Here is a 20,909-nt window from a genome sequence, read left to right as displayed (position 1 = left end):
GCCGAACCCTGGACTGAACCAAAAGACTTCAACACCGAAGTAACTGGAGTAGGGTGTACAGCTGTATACGCTGGGAAAGCAGTGCCCGAACATCTAGTCGAGCTCTACGATCAGGCCGTCCGAGGTTGCTCGCACGACCAGGAAAGGCTGAAGTTGGCCACCCTGCTGGCTAAATACCAGGATGTCTTCAGTAAGTACGAGGGCGATGTGGGGCGGACCGATCTGGTAAAACACAGTATACCGCTGATAGAAAGAGCCAGGCCCATTAGACAACCTCCCCATAGGTTGGGGCCCCTCAAGGAGGCAGAGGCGGACAGACAGGTGACCGACCTATTGGAAAAGGGCCTGATCGAACCTGCAAATGGGGCCTGGAGCTCACCAGTGGTGATGGTTCGGAAGAAGGACGGCGGGTGGCGGTTCTGCGTGGACTACCGGCAACTAAATGCCATCACACAACAGGACGCCTATCCAATCCCAAGAATCGATGAGAGCCTGGACGCCCTGGCGGGAAGTCGATTCTTTAGCACACTAGACCTGACCAGCGGATACTGGCAAGTGCCAATGGACCAGAAAGCCCAGGAAAGATCTGCTTTCACCACCCGAAGTGGGCTATGGAAGTGGAAAGTGCTGCCGTTCGGACTAACATCGGCTCCCGCCACCTTTCAGAGGTTGATGGAATCTGTGTTGCAAGGACTCCACTGGAAGACTCTCTTGCTCTACCTGGACAACATTATCGTCATCGCCCCCGACTTTGAAACACACCTGGCTCGCCTGGAAGAAGTCTTCCGGAGGCTGGCAACGGCCAGGTTGAAACTAAAGCCCTCGAAGTGTGAACTCCTCCAGGAGAAGGTGAAATATCTCGGACATGTGGTGGGCCCGCAAGGAGTATCCACTGACCCGGAGAAGATCAAGGCAGTGGCAGAATGGCGAGTCCCACAGAATGTGAAACAGTTACAAGCATTTTTAGGGACGACTGGATACTATCGGCAGTATCTGAAGGACTATGCCACTACCGCCAAGCCACTCACTGTTCTGACAAGAAAAGGGAAAGCCTGGCAGTGGGGCAACGAGAAGCAAGCGGCATTCGAGACACTCCGACGGGGGTTGGTCACGGCACCGGTCTTGGGTTATCCCAACCCCGGGAACCAGTATATCTTGGATACCGATGCTAGTAACGTGGGAGTGGGGGCGGTGTTGTCTCAGAACCAGGAGGGTAGGGAGACAGTAGTAGCGTACTACAGTAAAACACTCAGCCCCGCAGAACAGAATTACTGTGTCACCCGTAAGGAACTGTTAGCGGTGGTAAAGGCCGTAAAACACTTTCGACCTTATTTATATGGACAGCGCTTCCTACTCCGAACGGACCATGCCTCCTTGAGATGGTTGTGCCAACGAAGGGAACCGTCGGCTCAGGTGGCCCGGTGGTTGGAGATCCTGTCGGAGTTCACCTACCAACTGGAACACCGACCCGGGGCCAAACACAGGAACGCCGATGGTTTGAGTCGGCAAGCCTGCCCGGAGGACTGCCGGCAATGCACCCGCATAGAAGAGAGAGACGGAGGTCCAAGTAAGCAGGCTATGATGAAGGAAGACCCTAACAAGGTGGCCGCCATCAAATTGCCCGGAGAGCGGAACTTCCGTCAATTGGTACAAAGCCAGATGGAAGGGAACCAGGCCGTGGCCCGAATGTACTGGGCTGTAAGGAATGACCAGGAATTGACGGAGGAAGAACTGACATTGGGGAACAATGAGCTCCGAATCTTACACAGAAGGCGAGAAGCCATGCGGCTATCAACCAACGGTGTCTTGGAGATCCGGCTAATAACGAACGGCCACTCTCGATGGTGCACCCTATGCCCCCGAGCAGACCGAAACCGGGTCATCTGGGAAACTCATTGGCTGGCCCATGCAGGGGTGCACAAGACAACGAAGAGAGTCCTACTAAATTGGTACTGGCCGGGCCTAAGTGCAGACATACGTCGCCTGATCAAGACGTGCGAGGTCTGCCAGGTAGCCAAGACCGGGGGGAACCACGCCAACAAAAGCCGGCACCGACTCTACGCCGGGCGACCTTGGCAGAAGTTGGCAGTGGATCTGGTGGGACCAATGCTAGAGACTGAGAAGGGGAACAAGTGGATTCTCGTGATCAGTGATCACTTCTCAAGATGGCAGGACGCCATAGCCATTCCGGATGCAACTGCCCCGGTAGTGGCCACGACCCTGGATGAGAGGGTATTCTGCTACTTCGGCCTGCCGGAGGAGTTGCATTCGGACCAAGGAGCCCAGTTTGAATCCAAACTCATGAGCGAGTTGTGCAGGTTATGGAATGTAACCAAGACACGGACTACCCCATACCACCCTCAAGGAAATGGAATCGTAGAGCGAAACAACCGTAGCCTGGGAGACTCATTGAGGGCCCTACTTCCCCGCCGAGGACCAACAGAATGGGACCTGTTGTTACCCCAAATCATGAGGGCGTTTCGGGGCACACCTCACTCCGCCACCGGAAAAACTGCGAACTTCATGATGATGGGCAGGGAGCTGCGTCTGCCTGACCAGCTATCCGAACCAGTAGCCACGGACAACCAAGCCATCCAGCCCTACGTGTTGGAGTTGGCCGGTCGGCTAGAAGAAACTCACGAGATTCTCCGGGAGCGCCAGATGAAAGTAAGGGCAGAGGATGAGGAAGAGCCGCCCCTGTTTTAAGTGGGAGATCTGGTGTTGTTGGTGAATAAGCGGCGAAGGAGGGGTGAAAACCCCAAACTCCAACCCAAATACGTGGGGCCGTACACGGTCACCAAGCGTCACTCTAATAATACCTATCAAGTAGAACGGCAGGGTCAGGTATCCGTTCAGAACGAGGAACGCCTGAAGCCCTATGTTGCATGCCCAGAAGCAGATGGTAGGGCCCCGGCCACCAGGGAGCCGGCTCGGCGCCCCAACATGAGAGGAGCTACCGGCAATAGGAGATGTAGAGAAGAACCGATCGAGTTGTTGCCTACCCTGGAGTTCCACGCGAGGGAACCCGCTTTCCAACCACCCCAGTAAGGGGGAAACATTCAGGAGGCGACTACTGGAAGCCCTGACAGAGGAGGAGCATCCCCTTCCCGTGGATAGCAGTATTGAGGAGGAGCCCGTCAATGCGCCAGGACGCACAGACCCCTCGGAGTTAGGACAAGACGACCTGGGAGCCGAGTCCGATCCCATTGCCCCCCTCGATCTTCACAGACCGGGTGGACAGTGAGAGGAAACGACTATAGAACCACAGGCCCCTGCAGAGACTGAACAGGCAGAACCGACTCCCACCATGAACTCTAGACCGGTTCCGACCGGGGGAGAGACGCAGGTGGAGGCGGAGCCCACTGGAACCGACAGACCCGTGGAGTTGAGAAGAGATGGGAGGCCCCGAAGAACTACGGGACCACCCATCTGTTATGGGCAGGCGGTGTGTCACCAGGTCGAACCCGAGAAGAAAGATGAAGAACAGTGCCGATACTCGGAAGAGATTAGAAATACACAGGAAAACAGAGAAAGGTACGAGATACTGAGAGCAAGAGTGGAGGACATCGAAAAGCTTCTCGAAGGGGGGAGCGTTAGCCTCGACAAAGAAGGGGAATTACAGTACCGAGCGTTGAGGGACTCCATGGAAGAGTTAGAGGCAACATTGACCACCAATAGCCAGAACACGGGAACAGGAGAAAGGGAACAGATGGAAAACTTCCAACTCTCAGAAGAGGTGAAGAGTAGCCCAGCCGCCAGAGAGAGATACGAGTTGTTAAGGAGCCGTTTGGAGGACATAGATGAGTTGCTTAAAGAAGGAAGCATTGTCCTCGACGAGGAAGGAGAGTTACAATATCGAACGTTGAAAGACTCTATGGAGGAGTTGGAGAGGGCGATGACTGCAGAGATCCAAACTACCAGAACAAGTGAGAAAGGACGAATGAGCTGGAACGAAGGGGCGAAGATCGCAGAGGCTGGAGAAATCTCCGAGAGAGAGATTTTCCGGCCAGGGACGATCTGGACCGGTGACTACTGGCGACACAGTTGACCCGGGTCAAGGACGAGGCTCCACCGGAAACTGGCCGTCATTACGCTCAGTCAACCACAACGCTGCTCCTAGCCAATTCGCATACACGTCATTTCACGACTGCTCTCTGCTTCAGACAGTTCGCAACTACGTTAGCCACATGGACCCGAGAAGTACCCAGTACGAAGATAAAGAATTGCAGCAACTACTCACAGAGCTTGATGGAATACTTGAGGAGACGGAGACAACAGCCACACAGACAGGCATAGATCCAGAGCGCCGTGTCAGCGTATCTTCAACAAATCCAAAGGCCACACCAATGGCATATAAAGGGACCAAACCAAATCAGGACGATGGGATAAATGTGCGAGTGATCCGGATAGGAACGACATCAGCCAAGGAAAAGCCGACACGGAGCCAGAACCCGGCCAAACGAAAGGACTCTCCCAGGAACGTTTGGTATACGCCCGAATCCTATAAAAAGATGGAGGCCGCAGAGGACAAAGAAAAGGGAGAGTGTCGATTATGTGGATTCCAGAATAGAGAAAGCCGGGTGATGCGACGCCACATCAGACAACACTTCTGGCGATTTTGGTGCAAATGCCAGAAGAATCCTCCTTCATTTTTCTCCATCTATAAGCACCAACGGACGGAGGAAGACATCGAGAATCACCCGTGCGTGGTGTTTCAAGTGGACGAAGAGTCTTTTCAGGAATTCTGCGAATACATCGGGTGGGAAAACCGCCCTCCTTTTGGCACCTGCCTGCCGGTCAAAGATGGGAAAGGATGGACGGCAAAGAGAAAAATAGAAACCACAAAACCAACGATTGCCATAGACCCAGGGACAAATATTCCAAACCTGACAGTCCGAGTACAAAATCGCCAGGATACCAAAGGCAGGGAGGAACCAAGTCGATCCTTCTTCTCGAGATACACTATTCCGAAAAAGATGAGACGAGGAGATACTCCACAAGAAGAGCCAATGTTGGAAATCTATGCCAGCATGGCGGATAAGGAGGGAATAGTGGAGGAACCAATCACAAAGGTACACAGGCCAACCAGCGGAGAGAAAAAGCCTCACCACTCCAACAAGAGGGAAAGCTATCTCCGCCAGGCCGACCGTGAGGAAAAGGAGTATCGGCGATATCAAAGCTTAGCCCGAGCTAGCTACCAAAAGGTACAGCGCTTACGTAGCTGTGCAAACCAATATCACTAGGCATCTATGACTCCACCTCGGGTAAATTGTTGACCCCAGGCTAAACAATTGGGGGGAGTGTGTGGAGGACGGGACTATACTAAACCATATGTTTGTGCTTGAGACCACATTATGCCTAGTCACTTATGTATATTTCTTAAACTGTTATATAATACTACATTTTTGGGCCTGCTTCACAGGCCTGCTAGCACACCATTATGCCTATTGTCTGGGCCTGCCTCACAGGCCTGATGTGAAACAATGAATGTTATATAATTGTGGGCGGAGCAAATAGTATAAAAGGAGAAGGCATAAGCCAACTCTTTGGGATTCTTCTTACGGATTTGATACTGTCAAGACAGAGTTGTACATGTGCTGAGATACGTTAAATACACTATATACTTATTCTTACAAACTGTCTGCGTTTGATGCCTGCCTGGTTGGCTGAATAAGGATCCTTCTGCCAGAACTGATCTGGCTTCAAGCACGAACTGCTTTGGGGAGACACCTAAGGAAGGCTAGGGGTTGGCTGCGTTATGATCGGACCTGATCAGAAATGCGATAGCATTGGAGATCAGGCCCTCCAGTAAGCTAGCCGGGACCTAAATTAGCCAAGATAGGGTCTCAGAGAGCAGGCCGTGCTAGCCTTCCAAATGAGCCTGAACTGAGGACAGCCCGCCGCGGCCTGATCTGACCACTAGGTGTGTCAGGCAGGCCGACGAGGGGAAGGCCCAGTGTTCAGACTGCACTGCCTTGCTAGGGAAGTAAAGCTGGCTCAGCTACCGGGGCCAGACCTTTACAATATATATATTTAAAGCTTCATTTTTAAAGATTATTCAGTTAGCATTCCCAGCAGAAACCACTTGTTTAATGCTAAGAGCTTTCCAAACAATACATAGAATTATATATGGAAACAGCTATATCAAATTTTATAAAACAGTAAAAAAAATCCTTGTCTACAAAACAGTTTGTTTTCTTACTAATGATGGCCCAAAAAGCAAACATCTGCATGCAACTGCTTAATTAGATGTTTGTATCATGTAGCATTTTTTTCTATTATGTGGTTTTGAATCAAAAAACCTTCATAGTTTTTTAAAGCCCTAATATGTCTTACTCGCAGTGCCTCAGCAAAAAACCGATGCATGGATTGTATGGTCTTAGCGCATGCAACTATTTACAAGTTGAAATACTATGACTCAATAATTGCAGCTAAATGCATAGTAAAGCTTATTACTAAAGTTAACAGAATTATTGCACACCGTAAATAATCTATTTGGAACTAATTGTGCCATATTTTTCAACAATATTTTTATAGAAGTGGTTTATTAGAAGTAAACTTTAAATAGAGGGCGACGATGTGTTTCTTAGACTAGTTTATCAAATTTTTTGAAAACAAAATTTGAATGAAACAAGAGCAAAGCGATTCTGATGTTACCTACATTTTGCACTCACTTTTAGGCAGAGCAACATTACCACCATCAACCTCAGCATTTTAGATTAATGTTTTTTTATATAAATTGAATAACCAGATCAAGCTAAACCATGAACTACTTTGATGGAAAAAAAATTAGCCTCAAGCAGTAAATAATATTTTTGGTAGTATTACTTTCTAAATTCTATAAAACTGTAACCCTTGGGAAACGAAAAAAAACTTTTGATATATCCTAAACTTGGCTGATATTACATTGTATGATGTTCCTCAAGGGTATTCTCAATGTTCATCACATCACTTCAAAATCTTAAGTTCAGATTGTAACCTAAATTGCAAAAAATTCTGAACACAATGGGTCAAATTTAAACCTTCACCATATTGTGAGACATTTCATCATGGTCAAATTGTAGATGGTTCTAATATTTAAAAATGAAATTTTTAGAACATTTTAGTAGGTAAAAAATTCAAAATTATATAACTCGTGACAATAGATGTTACAGATAAATGGGTTAGCTTGCACCACTGGCTCACAGTGTAAAAGTTTTAGAAAACATATTTGACAATAAATTTTATTATGCAAACACTGCTGAGATTTTAAGCTTATTCAAAGGTTCTGTGCAAAATGTTCGAAATTTTTTTTTACTCATGACTAAAAAATCAACAAAAACAGTTTCCTTATTTAGTTTTATCAACTAATTTAACAGCATGAGCTCTTTTTAAATTTTCTAAACTATTGTTTTCAAACTAAAGTCGACAGAAATTTACTTTAAATAAATATATTTGACTATTACCGGATCCAGATCGCGTGACGTTACCCAGGCTGTTGCAACCCACGCACCTTTTCTTTCTTCTTCCCACTACTCCCAGTCCTGGCAGAAGACCCTCGCCTTGAATGTCAATCTAAAAATTGCTACAAGCTGTTACTAGATAGCAAAAATATAGCTTGCTTACTATACATAAAATCTATAACACTAGAAACGATCCTAGATGCAGACTGTGGAAAGATGCATCTGAGACCATCCAACACATCATCAGTAGATGCAAGCAGCTAGCAAGAAACGCATACACTGAGAGGCATAATCATGTCGCAGGTGTTGTGTTATAGAAGTCTATGTGATGAGTATGGCCTTAATAAACCACAACACTGGTGGGAAGCTCCTGGTAAGGTCAATGAAAATCACCGCGCTAAGATCCTCTGGGACTGCTACATCTGGACTGACAAGCATGTCCTAGCAAACCAACCAGATATAGTGGTGGTGGACAAGGAGAACAAGAGGGCTACTATAATAGATATAGCAGTACCCAATGTCTACAATATAGCCAGCAAAGAAAAAGAAAAGGTAGAGAAATATCACCCCCTTGGAGAAGAGATTGAAAAATGTCAGGGTGTAAGAACAACTGTAATACCAGTAGCCATTGGGGCACTGGGGGCAATAACACCGGCCCATAAAATGTGGCTTGCTCAAATACCGACAGCAATCAACTCAGGTGAGTTGCAGAAAAGTGCGCTATTGGGAACAGCTAAGATCTTGAGACGAGTGCTCAAACTCCCAGGTCTCTGGTAGGAGATCCAAGTTAGAGCAGCAATTACCACCCATATGGGTTAACCGGGGTGAGGAAATAATTTGTATATATATATATATATATGCACATATATAAAACTTGTATCTAAATATATGAAGCTGACTGTCCGTCTGTATGTCTTTGCGCTTTTCTATTTATAGCAACACATTTTTAGGAATGAAAAAATAACTGCTGCCCTCTGGATTTGAAATCAGAACCTACAGGTCAGCAGACATGCACAATTTATCCTGTGTTCTGTGCCGTACTGGCCATACTGTGAAAAAATTCTGCCAATACTTATTACACCTGCCAATATTTGATGACTTTACGCTTATATATATATATATATATATATATATATATATATATATATACGCGAGCAGAATATATATTATATACAAATATGCAAGCTGAATATGTATATATATACATGTATATATTGTATATTAAATATACATATATATACGTGTATATACATATATATACATATATGTACATATGCATATATAAATTTTATATATGCATATGTACATATATATGTATATGTAAATATATATGTACATGCATATGTACATGTATATGTACATGTATATACATATATATGTATTATTTTCATATATTTAAAGATATATTTTGTATATTTAGATTTTTTTCTTACCGACAAACCGTAAAAATTGCCGCTTGATCCACCTCCAATCAAATGAGGGGGCAAGAATCCTGTGTAGATTCCATCATTTGCCACCGAATCTTTACCTAAAAATAAACGAATATTCTTGTTGATGATTTATCTCTATATTTAAGCAGCCTAAAATGGGAGAAAATCTAAAACTGTATCAATAACCTTAGCCTCCTAAGTTAGATAATAGATGCAATTTCACATAATGGTATTTTTGGCAAATCAATTTTTGTATTTTTGATTTAAAAGAGCTACATGAAAATCTCCTTTCAGGTAATGACCAGCTTAGAAAAGTCACGCTACATGTATAATAATTACTAGTTAACACCCATTGGCTAAAGTGAAAGGCAAATGGCTCAGAAATATGTCATCCATAATTACAACAACTTTTTAAAATTAAGGTCAAACTTTTCTGTTTGCATTTACTGCCAATTATTTTATCTATGATGGAACTTTGATGTTTTGTCAGCATTTTGACTTCTAACTTAACAGACAGTTTTACAAACATTTTATTAATGATCTAAAATATAACTGACAGCATGTATAAAACAGGATCATTTTGATTAGTTGAATGATTTTTTCCCTAATTTTTACTTGCCACTATCTACAAGTTGGTGAATTGTGTACACTTATGCAACTTCCTAATACATTTGGTGACAGCTAAAAAGATTAAATACAGCAAGAGAGGCTTCCTAAAATTTCAATTATGGTCAGCAATATTCACAGAACAAAATATTACCGCATATATGGTTAGCTTTGGTAGATAAATAATAAAACAAATTTTCATTAAGCATGGAACTTAGTTTCAACTAAAAATTTGTCTAGCAAAAATATTAAGTAAAGCTGACATATGGTATTCATGAAGTTATCCATGTTTTTAGAAATAGAATAAAATAAATTCATGTTATTCAAATAACTTTAGTCGTAATAAAGGTAAAAAAACCACTGGTTCTTTATAAGAACCATAATAAAATTACTCTAGTTGTTCGATATATAAGTTGTCAAAAAAAACAATTCTATCACACAAAACTAGATATTACTAAAAGGTCGTTAAATGGATCAAAAAACTTCTTTGGCAATATGAAACCTGGATAAACTAAAAAGGCTTTTGCAACTAATCGTTCTCATGAACCAATTTGAAAGTCCTCGAATCTCAAGAAATTATTTAACACAATAATTGGCTAAAGGAGTTTATTTTGTAAACTAGAACATGCTCAATGAATGAAACTACCTAAGGCAGCAAGAATATCAACCAAAAGCAGCAAAAGGAAAACTATGTTAATATGTTACTCCAAATTTGTCACGCTGTAAAGCCAATTTATAGAAAAGGTAACATTGTAACAAGGCTGAGCAGATGACCACACCTAAATTGCTAACTGTTGATTGAAAACAATACATATAAATATATTGCTTTGTGTACTACAACATATGTCAAAAAGAGTCAACAATTAGAAAAATAAACAACAGATACAGGTGGTGTGATAGATTACCTGAACACTGTTTGACTACTTAATATTGCGGATTGCGCTGTTAAGAATAAACATGGCAGTCTATACTGTAGATTCTCTTTTAGATTTCAATTGTTTTTTCCTAAATATCATTCCATAGCTAGTTTGAGTTTTTCCAATACATATTATTTTTTAAATGTTATTCAAAAGCACTGTTTTGATAAATTTTTACTTTGTTAAGCTAAATTCTTATGTGTTATACAATTAATATCTTAGCAACATATTTACAAAAAAACATGAAAACAAATCTTACATCACTAGCTTTAATAAAGAGGCACATTTTAACTGTTTCCAAAACAGTGATAGTTTTCAAAAGTTTAGATTTATTTGTCTGGCTAAATGGTTTCTATAAGTTTCTGGTGAAATTAATTTTTTAATTAATTTGTTGATGTACAGTTACTTTTAATTATATTATTTTAATTGAAATGAATAGGTTTGTCTTCAACATAATTTTCTATAAGTCCTAGGACAAAATGTTCCAATTAATTACCTCATGTAGTGCTCAAAAAAGACATTTGACTAATAATATTATTCATACTTCAGGTAAAACCCATTCTCACCAGTGCCATCGTCATAATACTGAATGCATGTCAAAGATCCACTTGGATCCTCTAGAACGGTGAAAACAGCAAGCTGGAGAACAGGAGAATATCCTTGGAATACTCCCATGTATCCGATAAGCTACAAAAGTGGTAAACAGTGTTAATCATAGCAAAATAAAAAAAAAGATTTTGAGAGGTACCAGTATATCTAGGATCTGCGTAAAATCTTCTTACGCGGACAGTTATATTGTCTCAATGGGGAAGAGCCTCGACATTATCTCTCTGTTCGGTCAGACAAAGACAGTAGGATATACCATTTTTAAATTTGTACTGGCATCGAGAGGTACCAGTATTGTTGTATTCAAAGTTTTGATGGATGGCTTCTGGTGCAACAGTAAGCTTTTTTATACACACTCACTTATGCGCAAGAATTGTTATTATTAGTTCAACATATTCAAGATTTTTATTTTGTTTTCTCAGTTTGTATTAATTGTATCACTACCAAATCATCTTTTATTTTAACCATAGCGAAACCGACTTAGTTTAGCTATTTCTTGCTAATTATTTCACATTTACATCTTAACCTTTTTAAAGTCGTTTTATTTTTTTTAATTTATTCGACCTGCACAACACATTTTTTTTTATGATATGAAGTTTAAGTTGTTTAAAAAAGTTTTAAAATTTTTACAGTTGATTTCATTTTCTCTCTTAATTTATTTTAATTACACTAAACACTTTCCTCATTAGCTGTAGTTTGAAAGTTAGAATGAAAAAATTTATTATATGTAAAATACAGATAGATTTTCTGTCCAAAAACATTTTTATTACTTGGACAACACCAAGTTTGACAGTTAGTTGTATATAAATACAGCCAGCAGAATATGGCCTTATATTGTTATAGCTTTTAATTACATGTAGCTTACTGAACAACTGTATCAAGTTCTTTTGCATTAGATAGTTTTAAATTAAATGACTTCACATTTTAAAATTTCAAGAAGACTTCAGACTCACAATGAAATACTCACATAATCTTTAGCTTGCCTTACCTCTGAGCTTGCACTAAATTCAATGTTTTTGGAATTGAGTCTATTGTTAACCACAATAGGCTGGATTTTAGGAGCTGGTGAAGATGTTACAGTAAGGATTACAGATACTTCAGTGTTTACATCCTCTTTGGTGATAGTGTAATCTAGAAACTTTTCCTAAAATGATATTAAAAATAAATTTATCGACAGTAAATTTATGAGGCCAATAACTGTACTTAATGTCGGCTATAAAAGAATGTTGCCTTTTCTCTTTGGATTTGGCTCACCAAGGCATGCATCATGCTGGTTTCTACTAATTTTAGTTTAATTGGTTGTATACACTTTACATATAGTGAATCTGAGCCTTTCAAGACTAGCTTGAGGCAACATAAACAGACTTCTTTTATCCGGCGTTATTTTAGAATCTAGTAACAGATGATAGATTATAAAAATAATCTATTTTTATAAAAATCTAAATGTTGGTCATCTGTTTGACGATCGCGAAAAAATTTTATGAATAAAAATGTATGCTGTACTGGATAAGCTCACAAATATTTCTACCGCAATTTCTCACGCACACCCACCTATCCATATGGCTAATCTATTCTCATCATTCTGAACTACTTTATCTACGATATTTTTATTGTTAAATGGGAATAAACTTTAAATTACTAATTAATATTACTTTTAGCAATTTCTTTGCTTTAAAAAAATTAAAAGCCATTTTGAAATGCATTACCTATTTTTTTTATTTATAACTTTCAAATGTAATGTTTCACTTTCAAATGTCCTAGCACTAGCTCCAGTTTTCAGTTCTCCCTCATGGCCATTGCTAAAAACTATTAAATTTAAAACTTTTCTATGTAGACGGTTGTATTATCTTGAGTAGAAACTGCATTTACATTTTCTCTCCATTTGGTCAAACAAAGCATCTAACAAAAGCAGTCTAATATCTCATTTTTATGTTGTTACCGGTTTCGAAAGGTACTAGGATCATCGCTATAAAATGATCAATAGCTTTGGTTTCGAAAATAATATTTAAACACTCACACTTCTATGTAATTATTGTGTTGTTATTATTAATTCAAACTATTCATGGTTTTTAATAAGTTTTTTAAATTCGTAATAGTTGTATTAGTCTCAAATAATCTTTTTTTGTAATCATTGTAGCAAAACAGACTTTCTAGTCATTACTTGCTTGTTATTACAAATTTAAACAATTTTGCAGTTGTTATATTTTTCTCTTAATTTATGTGAGCTGCACAAAACACTTTTCTCATAATTTGAAGTTTAAAAGTTAGATTAGTAAATGTTGTTTAGGTTAAATAAAAATAAATCTTCTGCCCGAAGACTTTTATTGCCCGGACAGTGCTACACATTGAGCTAGTCTCTGTTACAACTAGAGCAGCTTTCATCTTTCCATTTGCCCAAAGTCATGATAAGAGCAAAAAATATGCCTCATACCAGAATCAAACTCATGGCATCAGATCTAACGGCAAGCACACCACCACTACACAACTTGGGGTTTTGCTGCTTCACGGAGTAATTATCAATTCACTGATTATTCATGACAACCTCTCACCATGAACGGATATGGCAAGCATACTATTTTTTTATAAAATCACCTGAAATTACGTGCTTGTTTTTTTTTAAGCAACAGCTATAGTTATAGGCTGCTTGATAGTTCACCTAAACACTTTAGAACTATTTAACATTGCTGATTAATCTGTTCAGCATAAGCTAACATTCAAAACAGTTTTGAAGCTAGTTTCGACTTTTCAAAACATGTACTTTCAAATCAAATTGAAGCAAACTTTTGATGAATTGTTACTGAGTAGAACTAATTTCTTTTACGATTACCCTTACACCATCTTATCTATAAAAATAAATTTTTTAAAATCATATTGTTTTTAATGTGTTCAAACAACACCAGGTTAGCTGGTAGCTTACTTACAAGTTGACCTTCTATGGTAACAATTGTTGTCAGAGAGTTGGCATCTTCAGATATGGTTACTTGGTGATTAGTTGATATTGATATTTCAACTCTAGCATCGTATTGGAAGACCATTTTGGTGTTCAAGCCAATAGTGACATCAAAGTAGACTCTTCCTCGATATGTTAATTTTCCCGCAACAATCAAGATTAGATCATTGTTGAGCTACAAAATAAAATGTAGTGTCTAAAATGTTTAGATTAAATTATTAACCACAAATCATTTATTTGAAAGTATGGAGCATTTCTAACAAAATCTATAAGTTTTTGTTCTGCAGCAGAATGCTAAAATATTTTATGATGACATTGTATCCAACTTTAGAATCTAGTAAGGTTTTAGTTTAAAATTCATTGTCAGATATGTAGCTTGAGTACTAATTTGCATGAGTACTTATGAAGACCATTTTTATAAGAGGAAAACACTAGCTGGTATTTTAATGACATTACATCATAAACATTTTTAGATATGCGCCAAAAACTATTGCTTGGCACCTAACACTGTGAAATAATAGTCATTAAATTAGAATCCAGTGCAAGCATAACCGACTTTGGTTCAAATAAGCTTTTTATAAGCTTGATATAACTTTACTGGTTTACACTTTATGAAATCATGCAAAATGACTTTCTCAGTTGAAGTTTTAAAATCACCTTTTTTTGAAGCATGGTCATTTTAACAGTTGATTTTTGACAAACACATTTGATAAACTTAATGAGTTTTGTCATGTTTTGAGTGAAAGTTTGAAATTTCTGACATTAATTTGCACCTCATGTAAGCTTGGTAAGCAAAAGAATAATTATATAGGTCAAATAATTTGTATTGACATGCAAAGTTAGTGATGCAATTTGGAGACTGTACATTTCAACAGAACATTTCTTTTGATGCCAACAGAGGGTCACTCACTTATTCAAAGACACATTTAAAACTTGAGAAGGTGTTAAAAGATGCAAGTAGAACGATTTTTATTAGCCTGTAATTACCATTATATCATCTATATTAATAAAGCCTGTTCTTTATGTGCATTTATTTGTTCATTTGAGAGTGCTGAGTGTGCGCGTGGATGTGTGTGCACCTGCATCATTCGCGCTGTGTACACCATGTGCACCGTGTGCGCTGAGCGTGTGCGTGCGCCTGTGCTGTGTGACTGCACTTTGTGCGTGTGACGTGTGTGCATATGGTTGGGCACGAGTGCGTATTTTTCTGTCTGTCTACATAAACGCTTCGAATGTCTGCATTTTTGCCCAATTACACCCAAACTTTAAAAATATGCTTTGTGCTTTTTGCCATGCCTCTAAAATATTTGTTATTAAAGCTCCATCTGGTTTCTGAGAACCACTGTTTTAGCATAGAACTATAGGGTACTTTTTGGAGAATGAAAGAAGTCTTAAACAAAGCATGGTTTGAGGCTAGTTTTAAACAAGAAAGCTTTGAGAGTTAGATCAAATGCACCTGCATTGGTTACCTGTTCAATCTGACCACATTGAGTACCATGACCCATATTTTAAAATTTGTATTTTCAAGCTTCTAATGCGTTACTAAATAATTTTATTAAAGTATCTTAGTAATTTAGTTAGAGACATTTTTAAATATTGTTTTGATGCTTGTATGTAAAGGGCTGAAAAAAATATTTAATTGACAGCATCAGTATTATTTGAGTCATTCTGTAGCTTTTCGCTTAGTAGATTGATTTTATGCTTATAGATTTTATAATTCTCAGACTTTTCTTCATCCTTTGAATGCCATCATAATAAAACTAATTTGCAACCCTTCTTTAGCTTAGAACTAGATTCAAACCAAGCTCTTTGAGATTCAGTTCAAATGAGGCTGTGCTGGTTAGCTGTTCAATGTGACCACATTGAATACTATGAATCCTAGTCATCAGGTTGTATTTTCAAACTTTTAATAAGTTTGAAAATACAACCTGATGAAATAATATTATAGCATGTGTATAGTAATTTAGTTAAAACAATATTAATAACCACATTGATGCTAGACAATCCTGGTATGCAAAATGCTGAAAAAATATGTGATTAAAAGCATTGGTTTTATTTGAGCAATTCTGTAGCTACATGTATTTGCTCAGTTACTGATTCAATTTGATGCTTATAGATTTTGAACACTCAGAATTTTTTCTCATTGTCTGACTGCCATCACATCATAGCTAATTTTTAACATTTCTTTATCTTGTAGGCTTACAGAAGAAATTATGTGGTAGAATCAACTTTTTCGTATGTAGGTAATAACCTACTAATAAACAACTAGCTTCCTAAACAACATAAACATACCAAAGCATCTTCACTTTCAGCTTCACATGTTTGTAAAGCAGTTGACTCATAAAATGCGAGTAAACCAACTCCTCCTCGCTCATCACTCGCAAAGTACTGCTGTCCTCCAGTCTGTTCAGCTCGATCTGCTAGAAATCCTCCTTGTCTAAAGTTATAGTAAACTGGTGAGATTGTTAAATACAAGGAGACTACTACATATCTTATAAAAATAAATTCTCACTACAATATAAGCCGTTTTTCTTCATGCCTTTGTTAGAAGCTAAAAAGTGTAGAAAAAATGTTTGCCTTACACAGGAATCAAACCCAGGGCATCAGATTCACAATCAGGCATGCTTTCACTGCACCACTCGGTATAATAATACTGATTACTCATAAAAAATATTTTTCGCAGTGCATGATATACTACTATTAGGATACTAATAATAAATGCCTATAGAGACACCATAGCAAAAACATGAGTTACATCAATATTTTCAGTTATATAGTTGGAATTTTTGATGTCTCAAACTGAGAAAATAAAAAATGGTTATAGTGCAGCAGGTGCTAAACTTGTAAAATTTGCTGGGAAAGTACTAAGAGTCAAAAGAGCCAAAAAACCAGTAATATTATACTTTTTAAGTTTTGAGAAAACAAATATTTAACGTTTAGCACTGTATTATGCAATGTATTCATGACAAGCATAGTCAAGTTTATTCAAAGGTAGTTTGTTGTAATTATCATGCATGTTGGCAATAGACAACTCCAATTTCATATGGTACATCAATTTTAAGTTAGTTGTCTAATATGATTGAAGTTTATAGAAAAGTTCACTATTATTTAATATTGGTCAAGCTCATGCGTAGATACTGCTAAAGTCTAAATAGACAGAATAAACTATCACAGCGATAAGATTGGAAACAACCAAAACTCTAGTAATGAAAATAGTTGCGAAGTTAATACTATTTTTAGTTATTTTAGATTTAAAAGAGGTAATTTAAACTAGAAAAATAATTTGTCTATAAAACGCCAAACATGAAACAGTTTCAAATTCCAAAAATAAAGTTTTAAATATTTTCTATTCTCGTGGTTTAACGTACTTGTGAACATTGAGTATAACAGTTTGGCAGTCTAGGGCATTATGAAAGATTGTCAAGGGTGATAACTCTATGTACATTTATCTCAGTTGCTAGAAAATGGTAAATTGGTGCAGGTTTTGAGATGTTGGTCAACCAAGCCAAATGGCACAATTTTGGATCCGTACCAGCAAGTACTGCGACAGACAGTTGCTCCCGTACCAGCAAGTACTGAGACAGCCAGTTGCTACCGTACCAGCAAGTACTGAGACAGCCAGTTGCTCCCGTACCAGCAAGTACTGAGACAGACAGTTGCTCCCGAACCAGCAAGTACTGAGGCAGCCAGTTGCTCCCGTACCAGCAAGTACTGAGACAGCCAGTTGCTCCCGTACCAGCAAGTACTGAGACAGACAGGGTAACATGAAAGATTGTCAAGCGTAACAACTATAAGAGCAACTGTTCTAAACAGCCAGAAGGTGTTCAACTGGTGCAGGTGGTAAAACCTGCTTTAGCAAACTAAGTGTCTTAGGTTTAAGTCTTGTCTCTTAGAAGTCTTTTCCTAGCCTCCAACAGTGGAACAGTAGCTTGGTCAGACAGACAGAAAAATATATGTTTTTCTTACAACATTTTATATTGCAAAAAAACTGATCTTTAGTACTGAAGTTAACACAAAAAAATAAATGAGTTATGTATATAAATTCAATTCTGAAATATGTTAGAAAGATAACCAATGATCATCGACTTGGGGTTACCAGTATTTGTCACTACTGACCCAAACAAGACAGTGTCCAGAATAACTCCTTCACTAATAATTTGCTCAATAGAATCATCTACGGTTCCTTCTCCATCACTATGTAAAATGATTCTAGTATTTCTGATGTCACCTCCTGTATATTGGGTCAGTATCTAAAATGAGTATATAAATGGTTCTGTGAGAACTATGTGCTAACTTTTTTGAATTGTGTGAATGAAATAATGGGCAGTTTAAGTTTACATTCAAACAAGTTTTATGAAAAAGAATTTCAAAAATATTTGACAGCTTTTTTCATCTTGGAAGACTAAACAAAGTGATGTTAAGCATGAAATTTCAACAAAAGGTTATGTCACAATAAAGCATCTTGATTCATCTAAAAAGATTCAGATGAAAGTGGTTTAACGTATCATTTAAAGAAGCCCTAGGCAGTGAGACTAGTACAGTATAATTCAGAAAAACTCTATATTCTCAACTCCAAAAAGTAATATTAAATTTTTGTTTCAATAATTTTTGTAAATTGATTTTTTAATCAGGCTGGTAAGTTTAAAAAAACTCAATTTCCAGACCTATATCTTTGTTTAGAAGTATTATGGAAGTTGAACTAATCATGATTATTCAAAAATCTAAAATCTTTCATTTGAAAGGGGTTTATTTGTAAAAACATTTTGGCTACTTTAATTGTTTGCAAATTGAAAGAATTTGTTAAAAATTGTTGTCAATAAAACCATGATTTTGGCAAGTTGGTTCCCACTTTCATACTCAATGCAAGTTGTAGAGTCATTCTGATTTAAAAAAAAACTCTGAGCACACACTCATAATATTACATATAATACTAAATGCATGAATATTATTTTTAGCATTGTTGAAAGCAGGTGCTAGTCTCACTGAGCTTGCACTTTAGACTCTGCTAAAAATGTGCTGTTGCCAACTTTAGCCGAGCCTAAAGTGCTTCCACAAAACAAAATTTTCTGAATGTGAAACAAAACACCTACTCGTTGACACTCGTAGATCCCAGCCGCAATGTTTGTCCCACCACTAGTTTGAGTAGGTACAGCTGCTCGTAGACTCTCTTTCACTTCATCACTAGTAACCTCAGCCATGTCAGCGCGCAGGTGGGCAGAATAAGAAAAAGACACAATTCCTACAGCAGTTCCTTCTCTCAAGAAGCTCATAATATACAATTGAACTGCTTCTGTCATAGTACGAAATCTGTCGTTTGTCTGCAAGTATAAGAAAACTTGAGATTGAAATTTTCCTTTGATACTATATGACCTTATGCATAGTTCTACCTATTCTTTTAGGACAAACTAGTCTGTTCTGAGACCAAATAAAAGGATACATGTGTTGTTGCGCCTAATGTCAATCGACATTGCAGAATGGTCAATTTTCCTTTTCTCTAAATCGAATCGCTAGTTTCCAAAAACTGTCTGAAGTTAAGAAAATATTATTATTTACAGTACACAAAGCTTTAAATAAAGCAATTACAGCAAAAAATACTATTTTTGAGCTTTGAACGTGGCGTTTTAAAAACAGGCATAACTACAAACTTTTTTCATTTTTAACAATGCTATTTTAATATTTTACCACTGGCTTTGAGTAAATGTTACAGACACATGCATAATAAAAGCATTGGATATTAGGGTGACCGTTGGGTTTTTAAAGAAAATGCCGCTATTTGCCTAAGAAACGCACGCTGCACTACAGTTTTAGCAAATATATTTACTAATATTTTAAGATTTGCTTGTTATTTTAGTAGTTAAAGCATATTTGAAGTGTACTTACATTCATACTTGGTGACACATCTAAACAGAAACAAAGTATATCTTGAGCGCATGGTGTCACTAAAGCATCTGTAGGTGGCACAACCGTTGTGGTTGAGGTAGAAGATGAAAGGGTTGTAGTGGAAGTGATTGACGCAGTAGGAAGAGTAGTAGTTGAGGTGGCAGTAGAAAGTGTTGCCTTCTGAACAATTCTGAATTCTGGCTTAGGTAAAACAGCTGTATCTCTTGTAAGCCCATATTCTGTTGCTAAAAATACGCATGAACAATTAGTTGTCTCATCGCAAATATAGACAAAAATAGATTGATTTATATTTATAAAACTTAGCAAGTATCTTTAAAAACAAATAAAATAAGTAAATTTACCAAAGTCTTCCAGCTCCAACATAACACTCCAAGCGCTTCTATCTTGGCAATTCGCGTTCTGTAAGTTGCTAGAAAGAATATTGTGAGTTGCTCCATTTTCATTATCTTTGCAGAATCCTGTCACCTGAACAGAAATCTTTAATATGCGTCAGTCTTACACCAAATTCTTAACATACTGCTTTGGCAGTTTGTATAAATTTCGCATTTCAGTTTTTTGGTTTTGTATGATTAGATAAATTTTAGATACAGTAAATATCATAAAATATTTTTTCTACAAAAGTGCAGCAATCAAATAATGATAAAATATCCATAGACATATAATCTGTTAGTTGGCGTTTTCTAAACATGCCTTTGAACAATGATACAAAAAACATTGTTTTGGCTAATGAATTCACGAACAATTATTGTACGGTATAGCCAATTATTGGCATTAAACCTATAAATTCTTGCTGCAGTAGTTATAGCGCTTTGAGTTTTTGTAAAACCGCTTTTGTCATATTTGCAGAAGAGTGTAAAAAGCTAGAGAAAAGTTTTTTCTAGATTAATGGCTCAAATGTTTGGCTAACTAGCATTCACAATTAGATTTAAATATAATGTTTGACCAATTATGTAGTTGAAAGAAATAAAAGTTACTAATTTATTGTAGTAATTTATAAATACTCTTTGAGTGAGTTTGCAATATGAGAGAAGGTAATAAACGTTAGAGTTGAGTGTGT

At 38.1% G+C, this 20,909-nt stretch overlaps 2 protein-coding genes across 2 annotated transcripts; one reads left to right on the top strand and one right to left on the bottom strand.

Moving 5' to 3' along the window:
• The first annotated feature begins 3,307 nt into the window (after window positions 1–3,307).
• LOC137388382 (uncharacterized) lies at window positions 3,308–4,048 on the top strand. The gene has a single exon (XM_068074867.1). It carries the CDS (start codon window positions 3,308–3,310, stop codon window positions 4,046–4,048), a length of 741 nt encoding a protein of 246 aa, XP_067930968.1.
• Window positions 4,049–5,863: 1,815 nt separating this feature from the next.
• LOC137388380 (calcium-activated chloride channel regulator 4A-like) lies at window positions 5,864–20,215 on the bottom strand. Its single transcript, XM_068074866.1, has 11 exons — window positions 20,194–20,215; window positions 19,832–20,070; window positions 19,042–19,269; window positions 18,068–18,201; window positions 16,244–16,388; window positions 13,923–14,126; window positions 11,990–12,145; window positions 10,962–11,082; window positions 8,876–8,970; window positions 7,493–7,554; window positions 5,864–5,978 (listed from the first exon to the last, which is right to left on the bottom strand). The coding sequence occupies exons 1-11, from the start codon at window positions 20,213–20,215 to the stop codon at window positions 5,864–5,866; spliced, it is 1,521 nt and encodes a 506-aa protein (XP_067930967.1).
• Window positions 20,216–20,909: the final 694 nt, after the last annotated feature.

The sequence above is a fragment of the Watersipora subatra genome, chromosome 2, assembly GCF_963576615.1.
Source record: "Watersipora subatra chromosome 2, tzWatSuba1.1, whole genome shotgun sequence".
NCBI lineage: Eukaryota > Metazoa > Bryozoa > Gymnolaemata > Cheilostomatida > Watersiporidae > Watersipora > Watersipora subatra.
The sequence above is the reverse complement of the archived record's forward strand: the minus strand, read 5'-3'. Positions and strand labels throughout refer to the sequence as shown.

Bases quoted from the DNA above. Each gene is read 5' to 3' on its own strand.
- LOC137388382 (XM_068074867.1), top strand. From the start codon at position 3,308: ATGAACTCTAGACCGGTTCCGACCGGGGGAGAGACGCAGGTGGAGGCG.
- LOC137388380 (XM_068074866.1), bottom strand. From the start codon at position 20,215: ATGTTGGAGCTGGAAGACTTTG. The intron at 20,071-20,193 runs GTAAATTTACTT...TTTTAGCAACAG, and splicing joins GTTGGAGCTGGAAGACTTTG to AATATGGGCTTACAAGAGAT. The intron at 16,389-18,067 runs GTCAGTAGTGAC...CTATAACTTTAG, and splicing joins CTGGACACTGTCTTGTTTGG to ACAAGGAGGATTTCTAGCAG.